Raw genomic sequence first — 18,472 nt, forward strand, 5'->3', positions numbered from 1 at the left:
GATAAGACTGCGCCCCGTGCGGAGTATACTGTGGGTGCAAGGAAAAGCAAGCGAGTGTGAGCTGAGAAGGATGGTGGCTTGATGCACGCCGTATTCCTGCGTGCGCAATGTAGGACGTCGCTTGATCAAGGACGCACTACGTTTGGAGAGAGCGCGTCTCCTTCTCTAGCACGGCCGTAGCTCCCATGGCTGTCGCGCGGGCTGAGCGCATACGCGTCCCGCGTGCCGTATGTTGGAGGTATTCTGCGGCGGGTGCAAAGTCTGCGGGCGAGCCGAGATGACTTCATGCACGCTGCCTTCTCGCGCGTCTGTTGTTGAGTAATGTCAAATTTCGGAGACGCGGTGAAGCGAGAGGCAGCACGAAGCGATCGCTCGCCCTTGCCGGCGCTCTTTATCACGGCAGCGTTATGACATTCAAGTGGTATCCGATCGCTATTAACTCTTGTCATTTCGGACGGGACTACGACTTTTTTAAGGACCCTATATATTGACTCGCTGATGGTCATATGCATTTGTGGAAGCAGGTGACCGCATTATAGCTAACCGCCAACACAGAAATACAGTCGCCGCCACGCTTGCACCTCGTGTGCACGTACGGAAGAGCTTGGTGTCTCCGCCCCACAGCAAGCCCGCTTTCTAGCCGAGCCCAGCAGTTCGGTCAAGCCGAGCCCCAGTCAGCGAAGAGGCCGCGGCGGGCAATGAGGGCAACGGCGCGCTACTGCTGCAGGTACCGACCGGCTGGCTTCAGGGCATCGCAGGCGGCCATTTCGTCCGCCATAATGAGGGCCGCCAGTGCTGGGAGAGGAGGCAGCCGCGTCTCGCTTCCTTCCCCGCCGGCTAATTTCTCACGCGGTGCAGGGGACGAGCTCATCCTGTGTGTCCTTCTGCGCGTGACATGGTTCCCATGAGTGCTCCGCAGTGGTTTATCTTGCTTTTTTTTTTCCCCATCTTATCACCCGTGCTCCGCGACCACCGGTCGGCCGCGCCTTTGCGCAGTGGCTACAGCGCTTCATACGCCACGCCTGCTCATCGGCGGATCATAGGGCTGCGAGAAATCGAGGAAAGTGAGGCTGCGAAACCTCCGGGGGCCAATACCCATGCATACCAAAGCCGTGTAGCGAAAGCCCCGTAAGTAGCGCTCGCAGCAGCCTAACGAACGTCGTCCACCTTCCAGGTCGCAACGCGTTCCGTGACCCGCCAGCGACGAAACGGCCGCTTAGATGCGGGGCGCATCGAAGCGACCCTTTTTTCCCTTCGCCGCCTGCGCACAATCGAGCGAATTCGCTTCTCCCGTGCAAACGTCAGGCGACTGCATATGCATACGGCACGCATAGTATATACCGTGCATGCTTTTCACACATGCTTTGTGAAAAGCGTGCACGGACCGTGTGAACCGATCAGTTTGCCTAACTGTGTGACTGCTCCGCTTTGGAACTTAACAGCTGTCCCAACGTCTCGGAGTGGCCAACGCAACAAAGCATTATCGACTGCGCATGCTCGGTAATAGCCGCACACGGCACAATCCGAGGGCTTCGAAGCGGTAACGGTAAAGGAACTGTCAAACACAAAGCCCATTTCCTACTCGGCAATTTGTACTGCACATTGCGAAAGAAGCTTGCGGACGGAATTTATTTGCGTGGTTGGTCTCGGCCAAGATTTTCAACTCTCGGCTTTCCTCCCCCTCCCTCTCTTATCTTTCTATTCCCTCTTTCCCGTCTCCCAGAGTAGGGTAGCGAACCAGGCGCACTTCTGGTTAACATCTCTGCCTTCTTTCTTTATTTCCTCCTCAATTTGCGCACGCAGCGCGTTGAGAGACGGCGCTTTCCACCCGTTGTGTCGCCGTCATTAGTTTACAACCTCCTTCCAACAAACCCTTCTTCACTAAGCGGCTGCGTGCGACGTGGTGAAACAAATCGGGGCAGAAGTGAAAGGCTCCTTTTTTTTTACGAACACAAAGACGTATAGTGGTCAAACATCGGCAGTGAGTGCCGGTAGTACGTTCACTCAAAGCTCGCGTTAAGAGCGCCGCGAAAAAGAAAAACAGAAAAGATAAAAAAGGAGGCAACGACTGAGCTGTGTGTAGTTCCTCGCGAGTAAAAGGTGAAGAAGAAAAGCTCCGCGGCGCCAGAGCAGACGGTCAAAGCTTGCACGCGATCCACAAAGGAGGCGTGTTCGCAAAACCCGTTCTTCGGCTGAGCCCGCGCGGCGGGCCTCAACTGGCGAACGCGGCGGCGTTAAATAACTGCGAGAAAGCTCGGCGCCCGGGCGCATGCAAATGGTTCCAGCATTGTGTTCCGGTGATATGACGTGCGGCGGCGACAGCGGACGAGTTGTACGCCCGGGGTCCTCTTCCCACCCTGTCGGCGCAGTGCGCGTCTTGGAGACAAAAGAGCGCCGCATCGACTACTGCTAAGACAAAGGAAGACCGTTCTTCTGCAGAGGCGACGCGAAGCTGTTCCCACGCGACAAATGAGAGACCGAAACTGCGTTGCTTGTTCGCCGCCAGCCTGCCTCCCACCCCCCTTAATTTTATTTTTAATGCTTCTTCTTCGCTGTCTTGGTTCGGTACGTTTCGTGGAAGTTCGAATTCTACCAAGTCTATTTCTTCGAAGATTTAGGAAAGAAAAAAAAAAAGAAGGAAATAAGAACGGCGGTTGCGGAAATTCGGTCAAATGCAAACACGTCGCACATTCGACACGCAAGCATGCTCTGATGTGTGTTTGTTACCTTAAACGACAAACAATTAACAGAAACGAAAGACAAATTCAGTAATGTCGAGTACAAGTCAAAGTCGGGTCTTGCAGTGCGCTTAGGTTCTGATACGCATCGTTGGTCAACCTAAAGCGCGGCGGTCAGTCCTTTGTTTCGACGATTTTTGGGCTCAGTTTTTTATTCCAGATTTCGGAAGGGTGTAGCGAAACGGCGTAGTCGTTGTCAACCTTGACGGCTCTCCTTCGCTTTGCGTGCTTGTTTCGTTTTTCTTCTCCTCGCGTATTGTTTAACTATTGCAACTGCTGTGCACCGAACACACCTGCGTAGATTCAGGCTTCTTGGTAGCGTGTCCACTTGTAAACGTGCCGCTATGTGGCCGAAACATTCCCATGAGGCGGATTTGCTGGCGTCGCGTTCTTCAAGAACGAAGCTTGCGCAACGGCCGCCCTTCTGGTTAACGAATCTTCCCACGCTAACCGAGCAACAGGTTTTCCTCCAGAACGTGCGGCCGCATCACAAACATTTCATCAGTTGGTCTCGCTGCTGAGAACGATGAGAATGACCCCCCCCCCCCCCCGGCCATTAAATTTCTCTCCTCTTTCGCTACGAACAAAGACGAAGAAATAGTGTGCCAATCGGCTGACGTGAGTGCACGCAGTGTCGCTGGAAGCAAGAAGTGCCGCTGCCATGCGAGGAAGCGCGCAAGCGATTCTAGTGATCAGACGCGCATGCCCAATCGAAGCCCCGTGGGAAGCGCACGCGGGTTTTCTTGGCAGCGCGTTCGGCCTCCTCGATCGGGCGCTCTCTTCTCGTTCGAACGACGAAAACGCACCACGGAGACCCCCCCTCCCCCTTCTTTAATTTCCCAGGGTTGGATTTCAGCGTCCTTGGCATCTGCCAATGCGCGCGCACCACCACACGCACGCACTTAAAGCCGGCTGGCTGTACGCGGTCTGTGTATATAAATGTTTGCCACCGTGCGTCAACCGTTTCCTTCTCACGCCGCCAGCAGAGAAGCTGCTCCAGAGGCCCTAATTACTGCTTCTCAGGAGCGCACGCGCGTTTGGCTGGGGGACCGCGCTCTAAAGGGCTCGAAGAAAACGAAACCGAGCTCTTCCATGTCCCGTCGTTATTGAGCTGCTGTGACTAACACCACTGCGACAGAAAAACAAAAAACAAAAACAAAAAGAATTTGCGGGTGCGGGGGGGGGGGCGGTAGCTTGGAGGGGGAGTCTACACCGTGTGCGCTCTGCAGTAGCTCCTACAACGACTCTGTATTCTTGTTTTCGCCTGTGTCACTCCCGCGAGTTCTCTCTCGTCTAATGCCACTGCCACGGACGGTGGAGGCTAGGACCACTGGCAGCAGCGACGGGAGGGCCCCGAGAGGCGCGACGCAAGATGTTTCCGAGCGATGCGGTGTCATGTTTCAGGACTGCCGGCAGCCTCTGCTGCTGCCGAATGAGACGAGTGCGCAAGCTCTTATTCGTCGACTGGCGACCACATGTGCGCGCGTCGTGTGTCGCGCTTGGAACACCAGCCGCGGCTCGCCACCCGCCCGCAGCTCCCTCATCAACTGCTGGCATGCCCCCCCCCCCCCCACCCCCACCCCCCCCGGCCGGGGTTTTACTACTCTGCCTACTTCCTTCGGCGGTGGAGACAAGAAAGTCGGGGGGGATCTGTCTGACTTGCGCTTCCGTATTCGCGGAGCGAGAAACCTGAATCACGACCGCGTAATTTAGTAAAGAAAAAAAAAAAAAACGTATATACACAACACAGACGAACGCACGGACGTATGGTGTTTGCTGACGGTTTCTGGGCAGATGAAAACTTAAAAACACATATAACAGGAGAGCAGAGCAACATCTTGGGGATGAGTGGAGTTTCTGGGGGCAAAAAAAAATTGTAATGAACAAATGGGTCGAGAAGAGCGGAGGCGCGCACGCGAGGTTCCCGCGCCAACCAAGAGCGCCTCGGAGGCTGCACGCGAAGACGCCACTGAGGGCAACGTGGGAAAATTGGCCCCCGAGTGGCGCATCTGGCGACGACGGCCGCGGAACGCAAGATGCGCGCCCGCCGACGGAACTGCGCGCGCGCGCGTCACGGCAGTGTCGGGGGAAATCCGGGCGCTCCGCAGAGGCTTTTCGAGGCACTCCCGGTGGGCTTGGGAATCGACGATGACGCAGGGCGCCTGTTCTGCTCGACGCCACTGCCGAACGGGGAAAAAAAAAAGAGAACGTTGCGCTTTTCTCCGGTGATGCTCAACAGATGCTACCGTGCGGGGAAATTTCTAGCACGGGTCTGCGCACGCTGATTAGCTGGTGCGATGAAGCAACCGGCACACCAACTACTTATAACTACAGGTGTGTCGAGCGTCATGTAAGGCTAACGGGTTGGAACGAACCAAATACTTTCGAACTTTTCTCAGCGCACACTGACAAAGGTTTTCGCAATATTCTGCTGAATGAAGTGGGAACCTTGCGGCGAGTATCACGACATCACTGCAGTACCGAAAGTGCCCGCGAGTAAAAATATTCGCTATGTTTTATGTTTGATCTGGCAGTGAACTTGTTTATTACGAAGGTCGGCTACCACTTTAGCCAATCAATGACATTTACACCGGCTTGCTCCAGACCGCGATAAGGATGGCGCTAACTGCGACGTGATTAACAGTATAGGCGAACAAGGGAAAGTTGGAGTCAACATTTTTTTAAAAATGGGCATCGTCGAAGCTGTTGCGAATGGCGTTTCAACGCCTGTGTGACCTCACGATCAGAGCCGCGCGCTTACCTTTATTATTTTTACTCACAGTAATAACTGATTATTATGACGGTAATTATAAGAACGGACTAACCCACGAGTGGAAGTGAGCCTGTCGCTCACTTGATGGGGGCTTGTGCAAGCTCGATGTGAACGCAGAATGAATACGGATATGCAGATCAAATACTGCTGGCCACAAAGCCGCCTCGGCACGTGCTGCTCGCTCCGCACGTATCTAGAGAAACGATAATCTGAAAGAGGCCCGAGTAACGCTACTCGCGGGCGCATCAAGCCTTTCTTTGCCGAGTGCAGCGCGTCTCGGCGTCCCTCACTTTTTCGCCAGCAACACACTCGGCAACCGCAGCCGTGTGGCGCTGCGCCGAGCCAACTGAGCTCCGCGGTTCCAGTGGCGCAGCGATAACAGTCGAGCGCAACTGACACGGGACACCACGCTCTCTCGAATCGCTTGCACTCTCTGCTCTCCAACTGACTTTGTGAATGGTAGTGCGAGTCCACGTCGCACTGCGTGAGGTCTGTCAAAGCTCACGTTGTTGTCAACGCGGCCATCGGGCGCGCGAAGATTCTTGCGACGACGTACGATCTGCGTAGCGTGCTTCTTCCTCGTGTCGCTTGTATACCGAAGCTGATAACAGCTTAGAGACGATGCGAGGTTAGGACTAACCAAGTCACAGTTTTGTGTGACCCACATTTCGTGTGCTGGGAGAGCGTAAAGGCAGTTCAGATAGAGTATAATGTGAACCGACGCTCGAGGCCCGAATTACGTGCACCAGCCTTCACTCAGTCCTCCAATTTTTACCGTCGTCAAATCTTCGTTGGAACAGAGTAATCTGGAACTGGGATGCAATGATTCATGCACTCGACCTTGCTTCTCGTAATCCCAGCCCCGTACCTATTGTACCACTATTGTACTGGCTTTGTGCCAGTACAATAGTGGTTTGTACTATCAACTCGTTCAAGTACATGTCGTATACTGGAAAGGGGAAAAAAATATCATCCACCTGACTGTAGCACGAAGCAACAGAGGAAGTGTTTCAGAGAAACCCGTTTCGGTTTCCGTTGTAGCTTCCTGCTACAGTCGGGCGGAGGACTCCTCCCTTTCTTGAACCTTCCTCTACCTCGCGCTTCCACAGATCTGATTTGCTATGGTGTATACTAACGTGAGACGATGCGCGCGGATTTGAATTATCAAGACCATAGCTCAGTGCCTATTTGGGCCAGGTGGATTGACCTTCCATTCTGGCCAGACGTCAGAGTGGCCACCCACCCTAAGTGCACCTTGTGCTTAGCTTAGTTTACATTAAGTCAACGTGAACGGGTCGAATCATAAGTCGCGCAGGCCGCATCCGACCCGTTCTCGTTTGCATACATTTCGCCAAGCGAGCTGTGTTTCCATGAAACCGACAACCGGATTTGGGTCCGACAAGCCGACTCGCCCAGACTTTGTCAAGTTCACGAAAACGTAGCTCATCGAATGCGTTTCTGGCCCCGAATAGCACGGCGAAACGAATAATATACGCGGAAAAGCACTCTCCCTAAACCCGAGCGCAGGGACGGGACGAAGGACGAACGAAAAAGCGATGATCGTCTCATTTCTTCGTCCTATCCCCGAGTTGTTCCTCACGTTCCAGTATGTACCAACCAGCCCCAATAAGCACTTCTAAATCCACTGTACACTAACGGTCTTATGTCAACTTGCGGTGCACTTCTTAAGCGCAGGCCAATTCAGTGGAATTTCGTAGGCGCTAAGGGCATGCAACTATAGGATCCAGAGGCAGGCAAACCTAATGCCTGTAAGAGACCCTCGCTCGCGCCCCATCCGACGTAACGGCAAGCCGTCAGAACACGCCGCCGCGGAGGTGTGATATGCGCCAATGACGACGGCGGTCGACAGGTGCGCGCAACAAGTGCTGTGGTGCGCCGCGCCGAAATTATCCGAAGCATGGCCGTGAAACAACGGAAGCGCGTGCGTAGACGGTGGGTGAGACGTGGAGCGTGGCTCCGGGACAGCCCGCTGAAAGCGAACGCCGAGCTCTGCCGGCACCGAGTTCGCTTTCATTCAAGAAAGCTGACGAGGGCGCTCCGCACGGCGCCCGTCGATGCGCGACCGCGATTCGGGCCGCACAGGTGTGTGCGGTGGGGGAGGACACTGCACGCCTCGAAGGCTCGTCACTGTTGGCTGGACCGACGCAGTGCACACTCGCCAAAATGCTTAGCTACCGGCTGCCTGCAGCAGGGCTGGGCAAGTGGCTTTCGAAGTTTGCGGCGTCGCCTGCCGATCACCGTGCGTTCCATCGGCAGGTTACGCGGCGGCGCTGCGAGAGCCGGGGCACCGTGGGTCCGGGCGATCGCGCGCGCCTTACCCAGATGTTTATTTTTTTTCTCTGAACTGCATCTAACTTCTACTAACAGCTGCCAACAACCCACTTGTGAGGTTTGTACACAGCTTGTGAATCGAGGTTGACCTGTAACCAAGTCAACGTAAACTTCTAGAGGCTGGCATTTGGTCTCTCTAGGGCAATGCAGTCGAATGCCGATCTCGGGCATCAGCACGAGCGCCACACGTGCAGCGTTCACGGGTCCCCTTATATTATACCGCCTGGAGCAACCGGCACGCTCTCGTGTATGAGTGTTCTCGGCACCTTTTCGTAACTAGCTGTCCGCCTACCCGTGCGCAGACAAAGCAGCCAAACGCGGTTTCCGGGAAGCCGAACACAAGGGGGTGTACGCGCCCCGGTTCCACGGGCCACGCGGACAGAGAAGGGGCTTCCTGTCCGGCACTGCTTTTTGACGAGGCCTCCCTCCTCAATCCGCTGTCGTGGGTTCGCCTCCACGGGGCCGCTTTTAGCGTTTTCTTTTTTTTTTTCATCACACAACGCACTCAACTGCACGTGATATTTACTGAGAATGCTTAGTGGTTTTATCGCTCTCAAAACAGGCTTTTGAGCGGGCTCTTTCGGAACAATTCGGCGTGAGCGTATTTTAGTGCCCTAAACAGCTTTTAAAGCGACCGCCAGTAATATGTTCTTTTTAGGCGATAGATATGCTACCACACGAAGTCGCTACGTCCAGTACGTCGCCATAGTGCGCGCTCTGTAGGAGTCGCAGAATCTAGGCAAGACATCCACGTGGTTATCCTCGATGCGGTCTTTGAGGCACCCTGTGCTGAACTCATTTGCAGCGACGGCCGTTATAAGGGATATTCCAGCGGCGTTCGCGGCGTATGCCGTTGTAATATGCTGCTCCTGTTGTAACGGTCACCATCACGAACTAATTCCAACGATAAGGTAAAAAAAAAAAAACTTCGAGGGAAAGGAGGCGGCCAACTGCGCCACGAAGCAGTAGCTCTGGCGCACGCTACGCAGCATTAGGCGATACCAATTCAGAACCGAGGTGGAAGTTAAGCGACGCCGACAGAGAGAAGAAAATGCGAGAAAGTAAAAGACAAAAGCTGCGGTTCTTCAAAGCAGATTGCTGGCGCAACACTTCGCGCGTTATCTGCAACTGGTACACAGTAGATAATGCGCGGAACGGTACAAGCGTCCCTGCCTTTGCAATGCTCGTCACGTCATAGGTATCGACAGCGCGGAAATTTAATTGTTTAGCAAAAAAAAAAAAAAAGTGAGCCATTTACTTGCACACTGAAGGTATCAAAGACATCCTTGAAAATTTCGCAACTATTTCTTCATAGAAATGGCCCAATAGCAGTCTGTATTCGTGACGTCATAATGACGTGCTGGCGCTGCGGTTGTGGCAAATTAAATATAGGAAACGCTTACTACCGTTTCCTCAGATCATTCGCACCTTGTCATTTGCTAAAAAAAAAAAAAAAGGACGCCCCCGCGCGAAGTTACCCACTCTGTAAAGTAAATAACGGCGGCGTCATTACGGTGATCGCGCACTGCTCAGGCTCGATTTCACTATAAAAAACAAGTTTTACACTGAGAAGAAAGTAAGGCGACGCAGGCGATTGGCCCAAACAAAAAAGCCGTCGCCCTGGGTTTGGCCGTGTCCAGCGGCCAAGTGCCGGGCTGGCACGCACACCTCGCGCTCAGCTCGCTCCCGGTTCCCTAGTACGTGTTTGCACCGCGGCGCTGAAACCCCAATTTCCCACCGTCACGCTCGCGAACCGTGCGGCCGTTTCCCACGGACTGTCGCTGAACGACGGCGGCCGGGCCCCTAGTGACGTCACGAATTTAGACACGCGACTTTATTCCGAAGAAACACTGAGAATGCTTTTTTTTTTTATTGGCTTCTGGCAGCCGGCACCGTTTCGCGCGTCCGCAGTAAGGCGATTGCGCGACGTAAGAGAAAGGAAAACAAAAGTTGCTGTGATCATGTCTCCTGTCAGTCGAACTCCTGTATAAAAGAGGAACAGAGGTCCGAAAAGAGGCGAGGCGCACGGGATAAGATGGCGCCGTTGACGACTCTCGATATATAGCGGAACGCCTGGGCAGGAAAACATGCAATATGCCGTGCACCATACGGGCGTTTCTGCGGAAGTGAGCGGAAGCAGGAGCTGTGGTGAACCTGTGGTATCCGGTTCCGGCTGTTTTGCGCTCTCGGTGGACGCAAGAGCCAGCCAGAATGCTTAATATAGCAAGCTCGCTGGCACGTCGGTGTGTGACGCCAGAGAAGTGCCCTTATTTGGGAACTCAAGCGCCCTAATAGCCCCATCGCTTTGCACAGGCGAGCCCAAATAATTTCTACTGTACTGCCCTGAACGCTCCGTTCACCCTCACCCTGTTCTGGTTGCCCTGCATTAACATGGCTATATTTGACACTGCCATTAAATAAAACAAAAACCATTGCCACGATAGCATGACTTGTGTGTCACGCACATTAGCTGATCGTAACACACTGTACCTCAGCTCGGAGAGGCTAATGCGGTTATTCGATAATGCTTACGCGACTGCATACATAAGTTTGTCGCAAACCTACACAAACTTTGTAGTTACGAGAATTGAGGCAGATTTAATTAGCGTTAAAATACGTGGGACGAGAACGAGAAGCTTACAGGACATCGGGACGCAACACATCCTAGTCCCACGTCTCTTTAGCGCTACGGATAGTTTTCACGTGACGTCACGAAAGCACTTCTCGCCGTGCTAATAGCCGGACATGTTGGCCCCGATGACGTCAGTGTAACATATTATTACGCGTACGTTGCTTTGCTTTTTCGACGGTGACCGTTTTTTCACCGGATCGATTTGTCGCTCGGCGCAAGAGGCGCGCTGACACGTTTCATGCTTAACGCAGCTTCTCTACGTGTTAGTACCCAAATTTCGCGGCCACGATGACGTCATTGCAAGTTACGTTTTGTGTGCACGAGAAAACACGTGTAATCAGGCGAAAAACGGTCGGTCTGCACCAGTGGCGTAGCTAGGTCGTCTGGCACCCGGGGCCCTTAGCTCTTCTGTCACCCCCCCCCCCCCTCCCCCGGGTGTAGTCGATGAAGGCGAGGATATCGACAATTTTCGGGCGTCTTCAGACGTATATGACACCCCCCCCCTCCCCCTCTACTGGCCCCGTGCACCCGGGGCCCACGGCCCCCCGGCCCCCCCTGTTGCTACGCCACTGGTCTGCACACAATAGGAGACCCGAACGTATCGATATATGTTCGTTGTCGGGGGAGAAAAGCGCATCTGCTGAGGGCCGAGAGAGTACACGGAGGAGCTCGCGCTCCTGCAGCTTTGTAGCTGCCACCTACGTCGATCGAGCGTCTAGAGGCGCGTGCAGACGTACGCGCCTCTAGTCGCGGCGGCTCGGATAGCACGTCCGTATATAAGGCGCTTCGCGCTGCACCGCGGGCGCCTCCAAGCGCCGGCGATGCTCGCAGAGAACAAAGCCCGCGTCGGGACGAGAGTCGCGGCAGAAAAAGCGCGCGCTCGGAGAAAGCCGGCAGCTTGTGCTGAGAAGCGCATTAGCGGGACTCTCGCGAGGCGTGCGCGTCTAATGAGAGAGCCGGCGCCGAGACAAAAGGAGAATCCGCGCGCGGCTTTGTGGCCGCCGCTTGTGTGCTCTGGCCGCGCTCCGCTGCGCCACTGTGCCAACCACCACCACCACTCCGCGCGTCGCCGAGCGCGTGTCGGCGCCTCTGCGTGCGATGATGCCCGGTTTGGGCGACGCTATACTTGGACGCTGCCTACGGTTGGCGCATATCTTGAACGTAACTCTCAGGACGGGATCAATACGAGCCTGGGTGTGAATGACCAGGAGTGGGGGGATCGAAAAGTCGAGCGTGCGGCGACGGCCGACTCTCACTGGCTTACACAGTGACATAATGCAGCTTCACTGGCGACACTTCCCGGGCATGCACACGCAGCGTATGCATAGAGCAAACACCGTGCTAGCGGTCTTTTGATGGCGGAAATAGGCGCTGCGCTGTTTTATTAGCAGTGTATTCCGCGCGAAGTGTGTGGCTGTTGCTTTGAATTGGCAGGCTTGATAGCCTTTAGCCCCTGCCCCTGCAGTGAGCTTTGTATATTGCTTACTGCAAATAAAATACTAAAAAAATTAAGGTTTGTGCTCTTTGTTTTTTCACGACTCATTCTTACTCCTCTTTGAACCCAGTGTTTCTCCCTTTTCTTTTTTTAATAATACCTGTTTTCTTTACACTCCGTCATATCTCAAAGTGACTGGCTTCTTGCGTTTGGAAGAGAGAGAAAACATCTATTTTCGAACGGCTACTTGTTTTCCATTGTTGCATGTTGCTCTCTCGCTGCACGTTCGAAAAATCAGTCTACACAGTGCCCGCTGCTTCGTGTTTAGGTCAGAATGAACACGAGCCAGCGATACGCCAACAGTCAGTTTTAGTGTTGGGGCGTAAGTTTAAGAACATGGTTTTGTGGAGCAGCTGAATACGAAACGCCAGAGTGACAGCTGTGCTCACGCGCCGGGACAACAAGGGAACGAAGTTTTTGAAATAGCAAACACAGGCGGCTAGCGCGCGCTAAATGGATCTTAGCGCACCCAAAAAGCAGCGTTGCCAGTACTGCGCATGCGCTTAACGACTTCGGACACTTTAGCACGCATGGCCGATGACGTTGTCGCAAGTTTTAACCCGCCATTTCCAAAGTTCCCTAACAATGCAGCCTCGCGTCATATTTTGTAAGGATTCGTTTCATTTTCCATTAACCTTTTTTTCTTATCCGTAGCGACGAGTGGCCAATCCAGACGACAACGTCGGCTGGCGAGCCCAATATAAGGGACCCTTCTTCCCCTACCCCCCAAAAAAGTAAGCAAAATGAAATGTACTGTTAGGATGTACGGTCCCTAATATTTGCTCCACCTATGAGTGACAGCAAAGAAGAAGAAAGATGTGAAACAAGGAACACGGCTATTGGCATGAGCGCACAATGAAGAAACACAAGAAAAAAAATAATAACACAGGAGTGTGTAACATAGGCGCTCGTGACATGCGTCTCTTCCTGCCGCTTTGGCGCAACCATTGTCGAAAAAAGAAAATGATAAACTGCCGTCGTTGTTTTATTTCGACCCAGGCGGCCGCGAAGATAACCGTTACTACAAGACCAGGAAAAAAAAAATGGGTGGGGAACGGAGTCGCTCAACTGAGCAGCCACATACGCGGCTAGGGGAAAAAATAAGCCTTTTCACGTTACGTCAGGCCCTCGCAGAGCCTGTGACGTCAGGTTTTGTCTTGAGGTAGCATGCGAGGGCCCAGGCGACTCCGCCTTGGTCGCGAGAGACAGGGTGTGGTGCAAGGAGGAGAGGAGGAAGGTGAGGGAGGGAGGGGCAACTCGGGCCGGCTCGCGCATAGTTCACACGGTCTCGGCCATCTGCCGCGCGCGGGCCCCCCCGTCCTCCTCCCCGGCCGGAGCAGCTGCTCGGGGGGTGAACCCCCCTCGCCCTTCCGCCGCTCGTGCGTCTGTGCGGGAAGTGGCGGAGCGCACCTGCGCGCCATCTCGGCCAGCCTGGTCCCGAGGCCCGAACCCGGCCACTTCCTCCTCCGGGACGGGGAGCCGTCGTCCCTCTCTCGACACCAGTCGCACCCTCCTCCCTTTTTGCCCGCATAACTGGGACACATTTAGGGATCTGGTCGCTGACGTACAATGCAGTCGACTTTTGAAAAAAAAAAAAAAACGCCTCATAAACATTCAAATCAACGTAACCTGAACGTATCAATTTAGCGCGAGAGAAACGTGCTTACTGTGAGGCGCGTTAGGTAGATCCATATCATGATATGGATATCATGATATGCTGCAGCTTAACAAATTATTACCGAGGCCTTCCCAGTCGAAACTGAGCCATAGTCACTCCCAAACCGTGTCAATAGTTTGAACACTCGAAGCAGGAGATATGCTAAGACAAAACTAAACAACTCAGAGGTAACGCTAGGTGCCCGAGCGATGGCAATCGACGCTTAGCGATGAAAGAAACCGAATTTTAAGCAAGAGTCGGCGCAACGCGCCGTGATAGGCCGCGGGTAGCGAGAGGGCTTCTAAATATTGCGAGACCTGCGTAAATGTTCGTCCGTAGTGGTCAGCCTCTGAGAAAAACATGCGCCAGGGGTTTTTCGCATGCATGCTGCTGGCGCTGAGGGCACGACTGGTTCTGGGCGGCAAGCAGCGAATAAGGACTGAATCAAATAAATGGCGCTCCGCTGACAGATGTTTCTCAGCGCAATAGGCAGAAAGCCGATGATGGTCTTCAATCTAAAGGATGTTGGCGACACTCACTGGCTTAACTCATTGCGCAGAAAGAAAAACAATTACCTTTCTCTTCACAAGTACGAAGTTCTAAAACTACAAGTCAGAGAACCAGTCCAATTGAGGTACAAGTGGGGTGTTTATTGTCTTAACGGGCGCAGTTTGCCACGACTTGTCGCCCTCTGCCATTTCAAGGCAGTGTGAGACTTTGTTACCAAATGTACATTGTCGCTTGAGCGTTCGAAGAACGACCACGTTCATGCAAAGTCGGCACATGCGCCAGCCATTGAACGCGCGACAGGTAGGAATGCGTAGGGCCTGAAACAATGCAATTAATATTTTTTTTTTGCTTCAGTTTGTCGTGCAGCATGGGAGAGAAAGGAGGAGTTGCACGGCTTCTGAATGCACCGAATTGGGAACCATTTGGGTATACAGTTGACAGCGGAGAAAACACACTTTTTGGTCAGTCCTCAACCCGAACAGTTAATAGCATTTCGAGCGGCTGAGGGTGCAAACAACATGACATAGATGGGCCGTTAACAGTTACTTTATCCAACGCGGAAGAGTTTCGTGAACGCGGCAGCGTTATCTACAGAACTGTGCAATAAACAACCTCTTCTGTCATACACGCGCCCTTTCTTTCCTTTACCCGAGCGCTTGTTTATTTCGGTAAGTGTCGGAAATTATCAATCCCATTCAGCAGTGCAAAATACCTGAAAGCAATCGACTTCACGAAATGATTCATAAATGAACGAAATGCTCCGAAAGTTTGAGTACTAAAGTAAGCAATAAACGAACGCACCTCGTCGACCACTGCACTTATCCTCTTCATTGTATGAAACATAAATTACTTAGTTGCTTCTAAACAAGGAACAATGTAAACAAAGAAAATTAATGCCGACTACAGAAGCGACAGCTCACACGCGCTGCGAAAGTTTCCGACCGCGAAACGCCCGTCTTCTGTCAACGAACCACTGGCTTCTCAGCGGAGTTAGGCTTAGCCATCGCGGGGAAGCCTCCCTGCATGAGCGTCTCGGCGAGAGCGCGACGCTAGTCAGGTAAACAGTTTCCTCCGCAGAGCAATGATACGCCATCATGCCCATCACCCATTTTGCGGAGGCAGTTAGCCTGTAGCGAAGTAACTCCGAGGGCTCATTTGCAGCGCGCGCCCGAACAATGCCCCCCTGCTCAGCTCGCTGCAGTCAGCGGAGCAGACGACGACTAGGCCTAATCACACCAGTGGCGACCCTCGTGGGTCGCCACTGGCGATTCGGAAAGCGCGGACAAAAATAAACACGCGTCCAAGAGGAAGGGGCAGAGAGCGTCGTCGGCAGCAGTTAGCGCTGTGCGACTACTTTGTTCCTTTTCCCTTTCGATGAACTCGCTCGTAAACGCGGGCGCGGAACGGCACGAGCTCCACCGCAAGGTTCGCCAGATGGTGGAGCACACTTGTAGGAATATAGAGCCCGCCGGAGAGCTGCACGCTCTTGTCAAATGCTCGCATGTTGCGCGTACTCTTGACGATAGGCGCAATCTTTCAAGTAGTGAGCCTTATCTAGCGGTTTAAGGAGGGGGGAGCGCCGTGAGGTAGAAGCAGGAGCAAGAAAGCTGCGCCAATCTTTAGCAATGCCGCGCGTAGCCCGCGGAATATAATCGTTCCTTTATCCTTCGCCTCTCGAAAACCGTAGCTGTTTCGCCGGCGGGCTGAACCTGACCTTTTTCTAGTGGTGGTATTATTTATTGGCAATTGCTCGATAACGTAGGTGGTTGGAAGCGAGGCAGTCGATCATCGAAGAGTGGTGAAAACCATGCGCTCAACAGGCCTTCGAAATCTTATGCGACTAATCGCAAGAACCATGGCATGCCGAGCAACTGTGGGGAGAGGCCCCCAACACGGCAGACTGACTCGTAAAATTTTTAGGAGTATAGCAACACTTCTAGCGTGCACATAGGCAGCAGTTGCGGCCATTTCCCACTGACAGGTAGTGAGAAATGACTACAATACTGCCAGAAAATATAAAGCATGGGTCAAAGCTGGAAATATCGGGTTTTCCAACTGAGTGATCATTATAGATGAGATCCACTCAGTGCCTTCCGCAAAACCAGCGTCAGTTACGGGCTGAGTGAGTCTCGGAAATGCTAAGCAACACCGTTGTGATACTGCTGCACATACACTTAGGTGGTCACCATCACAACAGACTGCCAAAAAACGAACAGTTGCTCACCTTGCACTGCGGCTGGTATCGTAGCTGCAACCAGTGCGAGCCACAGGCCAAGGGCCACCCCGGTTTTCCGAGGCTTCATGGTCGGTACCGTCCGCCAGTTAATCCGATCGCAAGGTTCTCTCTGCTGCGCTGTTCGCTGTCACCGCCAGCGGCCTGTCATTGTCTGCCGAGTGTTCGCTGCCACAGTAATCCAGCAGCACGTAATCCAGAGCGCGCCGGCACGCATCAACGCGATACTCTTCTCCTCACACGCGCACAGTCTCAGCGGTCCACTGGCTGACACCTTCCGTTCACTCAAACCAACATCGTCCGCGAGCACTCGGATGCGAACACTTTCATGCCGCTCCGCAGCACCATCGACACAGCACTGAGAGGGGACGCGGAGTGCAGACCTGTTCGAAGAAGACCCCCTCGACTGCAGAGCCTTCCCCCTCTCCTACCTCTCTAATCCGCGCCCCGTCCGCGCCCGAGCAAGCGTCCCATGCTGGGAACCACCTCCGCAAGAAGGTTTTTGAACTCCTCCCTTTGTGTCTAAAACTTTACCCGCTGGATTACATTTACCCCAACGCGCACAAAATGTTAGTAACTTTGGTTTTGGAAAACTCATACGTTCGTTCAGCTCGTTTCTCGGTCGAAAAACAACTTTTGAAAGTGCGATTCGCGCGCACTACTTCCTCGCGCGCAAACTGCGCCTGGGCGTCGAGTGGTTGTCACGTGACTTCGCGGAGGAATGTTGTCTGCCAGGTGGTTCCCTTTGCCTCTGTTCTCCTCTCCACCGTCCCGCGTCCGGCTCGGCGCTGCTGCTCGCTGCTGTGACAGGGAGAGCGACTCCACCACTTCTTCCCACTGTGGGCGCTTTTGCTTCTTGCCTTCGGGGCTTTGCTTTTAGTCGCTCCCCCCTCCCGCTCGACCTCCGCGGAGTCTCCTCCGGCTCTCTGATTATGCTTTTGACGCGCTTGTCCAGTGTGGGATTGACTTTCTATGCCTGTGTGTGTCTTGTTTTCAAAGCCCGTGACGAGGCGAACGACTCGCGTCTCCTCGTTGTCATTAGCGCGAGCAGTCTTTGTATAATCGACGGAGCGTCTCAAAGCCGTCCTTCCCTAGGGGCCTCGGAAAGCGTGGGTTGTGGTACCGTGCGCGCACCGTGAAAGTTATCTGTCCGATGAACGATTGCGTGCCAGCAATCTGTGCGCCCGCTCGCAGAGGCTTGCAGAGTCTGTCTTGGTAATGGTCGGTTCCATCGTGTTTGCTTTTTCTTCGACTCGATCGACGAATGTGACGAGGGGCAACTTCGATTTTTCTCTCTCTTCGTGTTCCGGACAATCCCCTGAAGACGAAGAAGAAAATAAACTTTATTAGAGATGAGTGGTCCGGCTGAATTGGCTGTTGTGGCCTCATTCTCCCCTGAAGAAAAATAAAACGTATCCTCTGCCATACTTCTCATGGTATGTTGCGAAAAAAGAAAAACAAAAAAGGACTCATTTTCTATTTGTCTTGTTCTAGTGTTAATTTTCTCTGACTATTCGTTCGAGGCAATTACAATGCATCTGAAACTGTTTGAGTTATTATTGTTGTTGTTGTTGTTGGGGGATATATAGTTACATCCCTGCTACGCGTTGATTTTTTGGACAAAGTGACCTTTTACTGGGGCATCGTGCTGCGTACATTCAAGTTCAAAAAGAGGGGAAAGAGAGCAACTCAACACATTTTCGCACCAATGCCGAACAATAGGGAAATACCAGTTGATTTTGAATGCTTTGGCAACAAAAGATAACTTTTTCATTGATATTGCTTGCTTTTAAGCCCGGCAAGGGTCACTGTACGGTACTTGTGCAATCGTTACTGCGAGAAGTTAGCTCGAAGTACTTCGTACCAGTTATTGGTTAAACAATACCTGTACTAAACCTTTCAGTCTTTCAGGAGTTGCAAGTACGTGCTAATTTCGTGAGATCTTTTTTTTTTCCTCGCTGGTTTGAGTGAGAGAAAGGCGCGTTACGTTATGACACTAATGAAATGCCAGTACGCGACTGTTTGACCCAAGTTTTCATTGGTAGAATTAATCGGGATCGAGTTGAGAAATAGAGCCATCTA

At 53.0% G+C, this 18,472-nt stretch overlaps 1 protein-coding gene across 2 annotated transcripts in view; it reads right to left on the reverse strand.

Moving 5' to 3' along the window:
• N (neurogenic locus Notch protein) overlaps positions 1 to 16,797 on the reverse strand; it is an 89,964-nt gene extending 73,167 nt beyond the window's left edge. For both annotated transcript variants that reach the window (XM_065437200.1, XM_065437199.1), the window contains exon 1: positions 16,382 to 16,797. In XM_065437200.1, coding sequence (XP_065293272.1) covers positions 16,382 to 16,460 — 79 coding nt within the window. In that variant the 5' untranslated portion in view covers positions 16,461 to 16,797. The remainder of the gene's footprint in view (positions 1 to 16,381) is intronic.
• Between the last annotated feature and the right edge of the window lie 1,675 nt (positions 16,798 to 18,472).

This window comes from Dermacentor albipictus, chromosome 1 (genome assembly GCF_038994185.2).
Source record: "Dermacentor albipictus isolate Rhodes 1998 colony chromosome 1, USDA_Dalb.pri_finalv2, whole genome shotgun sequence".
NCBI classification, from domain to species: Eukaryota; Metazoa; Arthropoda; class Arachnida; order Ixodida; family Ixodidae; genus Dermacentor; species Dermacentor albipictus.